General features: G+C 49.0%; 1 protein-coding gene across 1 annotated transcript in view; it reads left to right on the forward strand.

The window, feature by feature from the left end:
• plxna1b (plexin A1b) overlaps positions 1 to 5,402 on the forward strand; it is a 142,393-nt gene extending 136,991 nt beyond the window's left edge. The window contains 7 exon segments of the mRNA XM_084463656.1: positions 138 to 241; positions 499 to 595; positions 1,672 to 1,862; positions 3,322 to 3,491; positions 3,816 to 4,028; positions 4,366 to 4,516; positions 4,847 to 5,402. Coding sequence (XP_084319782.1) covers positions 138 to 241; positions 499 to 595; positions 1,672 to 1,862; positions 3,322 to 3,491; positions 3,816 to 4,028; positions 4,366 to 4,516; positions 4,847 to 4,942 — 1,022 coding nt within the window. The 3' untranslated portion in view covers positions 4,943 to 5,402.
• Positions 5,403 to 6,719: the final 1,317 nt, after the last annotated feature.

Consider the following 6,719-nt stretch of genomic DNA (forward strand, 5'->3'; position numbering starts at 1 on the left):
CCTGTGTGTGTGTGTGTGTGTGTGTGTGTGTGTGTGTGTGTGTGTGTGTGTGTGTGTGTGTGTGTGTGTGTGTGTGTGTGTGTGTGTGTGTGTGTGTGTGTGTGTGTGTGTGTGTGTGTGTGTGTTCCGACCACCAGAATGGCGTCAGGGCAGGATGGCTCGCATCATCCTGCAGGACGAGGACGTGACCACTAAGATCGACAATGACTGGAAGAGACTCAACAACCTGGTGCACTACCAGGTAACATAAAACAACCTCTCCTCCCACTGTAGCAACATTGGTACCTAGCTTTGCTGCTTGCTTTTTGTAAAAAGAATAACGCTCCCTTGAAAATGTAAGTCTAACAAATACAGAATGAAAAAAAAAAAGCTGACTAGATGTGGAATGCGTGGGTGACCAACTTTAGATCCGTCCATTTTTGTGACCTACCGTGTCTGTTGGGAGGGCCCGCGGCAGTGTGTCATGGCTGTTTCAACTTCCCCAACTTTCCCTCTAAGGTGACGGATGGTTCAGTGATCGCTTTGGTGCCCAAGCAGAACTCTGCGTACAACATCTCCAACTCCTCCACATTCACCAAGTCCCTCAGCCGATACGGTAAGAGAGGTTGTGTGTGTGTGTGTGTGTGGGGGGGTGTGTGGGGGGGGGGGGGGGGGGGGAGGGTTATTTTTATATAAGTATGTATGTATGTATGGTGGTGTGTACGGTGCAATTGTTTGTTTCATGTGCACGTCTTACTTTTCCTCTCTACATCCAAAAATACTTTCTCGCTATCTCTCTCTCTCTCGCTCTCAAAGCTATCTTCTCCCTCTTCATCTCCGGCTCTGCTTTTCAGGCTGTCAATCACCGCTGTTTCTCCGCTCAATCCCCCCGTTTCATATCCTATCTCCACCTTTCGTCTTCACCTTCCGCTCGTCTCATGCTTCACCGCCTCTTTTTTTTCCTCTTTTCTTTAACCATCTCACAGAGCTCCTCCAATATAACGTTGACCCCTATTACTGGTCCTCACACACGCACGCAAGCACACACGTACAAACATGCACCGCTAAATTCTCTGCACTACTTTCCTGACATTCTGAACCTCTCAATCCCTCCACACTCATCCGCCGGGGTGACGAGCGTTCGTACGCAAAGCCCCCCCTGTTCCGCCACACAAAGTGAGGGTATCACCGTCTGACATGTGTGTGGGGGGAGGATTGGAGGTAGCGGAGGGTCAGAAGACATTTTAATAAGAGTGGCGTGGAGTGGACAAAGTTCTCCGCCTGAAACCAAAGCAAAACATATTTTAGAAATGAAACTTTTATGGGGGAGGACAGAAAAGAATCGGATGCAGTATATGGAGTTTGTATTTTTGTGAACCAACAAGCTCCTTTTTTTGAGGGTTATGTGCATGATGTTATTTGCAATTTGCCATGCTTTTAAAAAACTGCAAACCTACAAGCCAGTCCTCCCACTTATAATTAACTTAATTAACAAATCAGTCAGACACATTTCTGTCAATGTAACATCTTCACTTCGACACACAAAAACAATCTCCAAAACTATCCGCAAATAATAACGTGGAAATGAAACTCTCTGCTGCGTCCCAACACACAACACAAACCTAACTGGCGGTCGACCACACCCACTGAACCTGTGCTCTTCGTCCTCCCTTCCTCCTCCTCCCTGAGCAGAGAGCATGCTGCGCACGGCCAGCAGCCCCGACAGCCTGCGCTCCCGCACCCCCATGATCACCCCGGACCTGGAGAGTGGCACCAAGCTGTGGCACCTGGTGAAGAACCACGACCACTCGGACCAGAGGGAGGGCGACCGTGGCAGCAAGATGGTGTCCGAGATCTACCTTACCCGGTTGCTGGCCACCAAGGTAGGAGGTTCACTTTGAGGCTTCGCTTCACACCCAGTGATCACATGGGAGGTGGAGCAGTTGGGCAAATGGACGTCCCATCACATGCCCCGCACTGCTCTGTTGTTTATCCCACTTCTTACCGGCATCTACTCCCTCGCATTGACCTTTTTGTAGGGTTTGGTCGCCTCAAAGCTCATTAACATTTTTCATAACCTTTTACTCAACAGTGTACACACAAACAACACACACACACACACACACACACACCAGACACACACACACACACACACGCATAGCTCGCACACACACACACACACACACACATGCATAGAACACACACACACATACATGCACAGCGATTGAGATTGTGTGTCTTAATTAGTGGGCTGACCTTTGGCTATTGAGTTGTTTGGTTAGTGCAGCACTCCAAAGCCCCTCTCTCTCTGTGGCCTCGGGGCTTGTGGGCCCGAGTCTTTACCCTAAAAGCACGGCCATCCACTACATGCCCAATCCCCTGCTGTGGAATTTGTGTGTTGCAGGTTTTTTCGAAAAGCAGTCTGTGTGTGTGCGTTTGTGTGTGTCCTTTGTGGTGTTTGTGTGCAGATAATATCGTGAAAGGTTATCGGGTCTAAGGGTGATGTGGGTATTGATGGTTTTGGGGAGTAACTAACGTGGGTCAATGTGTGTGTCATCCTTCAGACTGTTTACACCGGCACCCACTGGTCTGAAACGTTAGCGCTTGAGAGCCGCTGCTGACACAATACACGTCAACACACACACACACACACAAACGTGAGGGTGTTAAATCATCTTGGCCCGCTTTCTAGTGTGTAAACACGGTGCAGTCTTTGGCTGAACTCTTTGCTGGGACGCATTCATTACAAGACATCAGCCGGGGTAGACCATTACAGTTAGGACAGAGTGTGCGAGCCGAGGGAACATCTTAATGGCACCATAACTTCTAATGGTTCAATCCATAATCCCCCCCATGCCAACTCTATGGGTAATTGTGTTAAATATAAAATCAGACGCAGGCGTTATGAAACGCCACCCCTTTTTTTGGTAATTGCACTTGCCAATGAAGTGAATATGCTGAGAGGCGCACGGCTCATTTGGTTTCGGTGCCAGAATAACTGTCAAACCGGCTGGCTGGCCACAGCGCAACACCTCGTCCTGCAGCCACCAGTGGAAATACGAGCCTTCATGAGGCGATGAGATGTTCTGGCTTAATCCCAGAATAGGAATGCAGGTGTCACAGCAGAAGTACGGATTTAAAGTAACGAGACTTCAAAAGAGATACGCATACAGGGGACCCATATCTATATACACAATGAGTAGTAGTAACACAATTTATGTGCAGAATGCAAACTAACTGTTTCTCTCTCAAGAGCTGGAAAAGTGACTACATTGTAGATGATACTGAAGGCAAACATCCCACCCTCCCTCGCCTCACCCCGCTCTACTCTTTCCCCTGCAGGGCACGCTCCAGAAGTTCGTGGACGACCTGTTTGAGACCATCTTCAGCACGGCCCACCGGGGCAGCGCCCTGCCGCTGGCCATCAAGTACATGTTTGACTTCCTGGACGAGCAGGCGGACAAGCACTCCATCTCTGACTCGGATGTACGGCACACCTGGAAGAGCAATTGGTGAGTCTGCCTGCACCTGTGAAAGAGTGTGTGTGTGTGTGTGTGTGAGTGTGAGATCATTTGTGTGTGTGTGTGTGTGACATCATTTGTGTGTGTGTGCCTGTGTATGTCTTACTGGTTTAACGAGTCATCAGGCCCAAGACATAAGCACGTCCTCAGTAGAATATTACCACTGTTAGATTAGCGTTAGCAGTGAAGCAAAATCTCTCTCGCTTCACTGCTCACACTACATCATGCTACATTGCACAAGCTTTGTCAGATATATTTTTAAACTCTCTCTCGCTCTCGCTCTCTCTTGCTCTCTCTCTCTCTCTGCCTCCCCAGTCTTCCTCTGAGGTTCTGGGTGAATGTGATCAAGAACCCCCAGTTTGTGTTTGACATCCACAAGAACAGCATCACGGACGCGTGTCTGTCCGTGGTGGCCCAGACCTTCATGGACTCGTGCTCCACGTCAGAGCACAAACTGGGCAAGGACTCACCTTCCAACAAGCTGCTCTACGCTAAAGACATCCCCAACTACAAGAACTGGGTAGAAAGGTATGTTGTCGATTCTAGCTCCAGCTCTCTCTCGCGCTCTCTCTCTCCTCGATTGTCTCTTGTCGTTGTTGTGGGTCTGTTGACTCATTTGTTTGTGGGATTTGTGTGCTGTCACTGTGTCAGGGAGGGTGATGTTACCGCTGTTTTGTCAATACTAAATGATGCCCATTGCACCCTCCCCACCTCTTTCTGTCCTTCCCTCATTTCTTCTCTCCTCCCTTATCTCTTCCCCCTTCTTCCGTTCTTCCATCTACCTTTCCTCCCTTCAATCCATCATCCCCTCCTATCATTCCTCCTTTCCTTGACCTCACGCTTCTCTCCCCTCCTCCCCCCACAGATACTACTCAGACATCTCCAGGATGTCTGCGATCAGTGACCAGGACATGAGTGCCTACCTGGCGGAGCAGTCGCGCCTGCACCTCAGCCAGTTCAACAGCATGTCCGCCCTGCACGAGATCTACTCCTACATCGTCAAGTACAAGGACGAGGTGAGAGGACACTCAACCCTGCCTTTGCTCAAGATCCTCTGGCTCCTCAGCCCAGGAAGTTGGCATGCTATTATATTAAGATCACCTTTGCTTACCTTTTGCGTATGTACGTATCCTTCGTGTGTGTGTGTGTGTGTGTGTGTCCTTCTTGCCGTCGGTCTAGTGGATGAACTGTGTGACGTTTGCATTTTGAATTGTGCCATTTGCCGAGGTCTATCACTATGCCGAGTACCGTTTGTCCATACCATGTGGGTCCCATTTTCTGGTGACTGCTGAAAATGTGATGTGCATGTGTTTGCTCACCTCCTGCTCTTCCCCCCCGGCCTGAAGATCCTGTCGGCCCTGGAGCGGGATGAGCAGTCCCGGAGACAGAGACTGAGGAGCAAACTGGAGCAGGTGATCGACACCATGGCCCTGGCCAGCTGAGGACCAGCCCAGCGCCTCCGATCTCCTCATCCTTCTCCCTCCACCAACACCGCCGCCGCCGTAACCACCACCACCTCCACCACGACCTCGTCCTTCTCCTCTTCTTCTATTCCCCACCACCCTCCGCCCACACACCCCTCCCCATCTCCATGTCCCTTACCTCGCTCCTCTCAGCCAGAGAACCAACTGAAGTTCCAAACCCCCTGGTAAAAAAAAAAAAAAAGAAAAAACCACAGGAGCAACTGCAAAGGACTAAAGCAGTACACTGCAAAATGGGGGGCGTTCGGCAGAGATGGGTCCTGTGTGTGTCTGTGCGTGTGTGTGTGTGTGTGTGTGCACACACGTGCCCAAGTGTGTGCGACTATTTTCTGTGCGCGTGTCTTTGGGCTGTAGTCGGTGCGCGGATGTGTGTGCACGGGACATTGGGACATTTCCACGTGCCTGTACATCCCTAACCTGTCCCCAAGAAAGCATCTTTGATTGTCGTGGCTGTCGTGGTTTGTGGTTCGCTTTAAAATTTTAGTTTTCCTGGATTTCTTTTTGTCAAGCAATGTCCAGTCAAGCAACTTTAGGAAATCGTGAAGGAACTCGACCGCAATCGGCAAACCGCAGGCAGACGAGAGAGAGAGAGAGAGAGAGAGAAAGAGAGAGAGAGAAAAAAAAGAAAGAGAGAGAGAGCATTCTGGAACATTGACCGATTTGAGATGAGACCCCCAAAGGAAGGACGTGGGGGCCCGTCAGGTCACGTGACTCTTATTCTGACGTCGACGTTTGAAAAGGACTCTTTCTGTTTTTGTATAAATGTAATCAACTGCCCACTCTCTGATCTCTCGCCACTTGCATTACTGCTGAATTTGCACAATTTACAGAAAACGATACAAAGGAAGACTATATAGATATTATATATAAATACAGCTATGTTTTTAAAGAAACAAAGATTAGGGTCATTTTTTTTCTTCTTCTTTTGAATCACCCAACACAATTAAAAAAAAAGCTATGAATCATTATTTAATATTACAACTTTTAAAAAAAAGTATCGAAAATCATGAAAAAACAGACGTTGTCCTGTGCCATGTTTGCTTTTGAATGTTGTTTAGTGCAGACATTTTGTTGGATGGAATGTGCAACCGTATGATTTAAATATGAACATGCCTAGTGACTGAAAACGGTTTTAGTGACAAAAAAAACGAGTATACGATGCTAGGACAGTGAAACACATGATTTGCCCTTGTCTTTGCTCTGACCAGGACGGTTTCGTGAAGCTCGCTGCCTCACTGCAGTGCTCAGATGAAGTTGACGTTTCTGGTTCATACAACGGTGCAATTTGTTTTGGGCTTTTATTCCCCCCTTGGAGAACCAGACGGTGGGAGTATTCACCTGGGAGGGTTGCGGTTCTCATGGCCGTATCCCGGTATGTTGCGCCCTGGATGGGGGGGGGGGGGGGGCTGGGGGGGTATGTAGGGAGGGTTTAGTTGATCACGGTACAGCGACCCCATGATGAAGTAGCAACGTTGCACTAACCCTCTGCAGACCGTGAATAGTCCCGCTTGGCCCCCCCCGCTTCACTCATATCTCCCCAATCTTTGTTTACTTTTTCTTTTCTTTTTTCTCTGAGATTCAAAGTGACATTTGCACCAGTCTGCGGCCTGCCTCGGCTTCCTTCGGTTGGCCTAGGGCAGACCAATTGCATTTTTTGACCCCTCCTAGTCCAAACAGGCCCGGTGCCTGATGGGTAATGGAGTCCAGATCTGAGGTCCGGTTGAAGATTAGCCTTTAT

This window comes from Micromesistius poutassou (assembly GCF_964030765.1).
Source record: "Micromesistius poutassou genome assembly, chromosome: 2".
NCBI classification, from domain to species: Eukaryota; Metazoa; Chordata; class Actinopteri; order Gadiformes; family Gadidae; genus Micromesistius; species Micromesistius poutassou.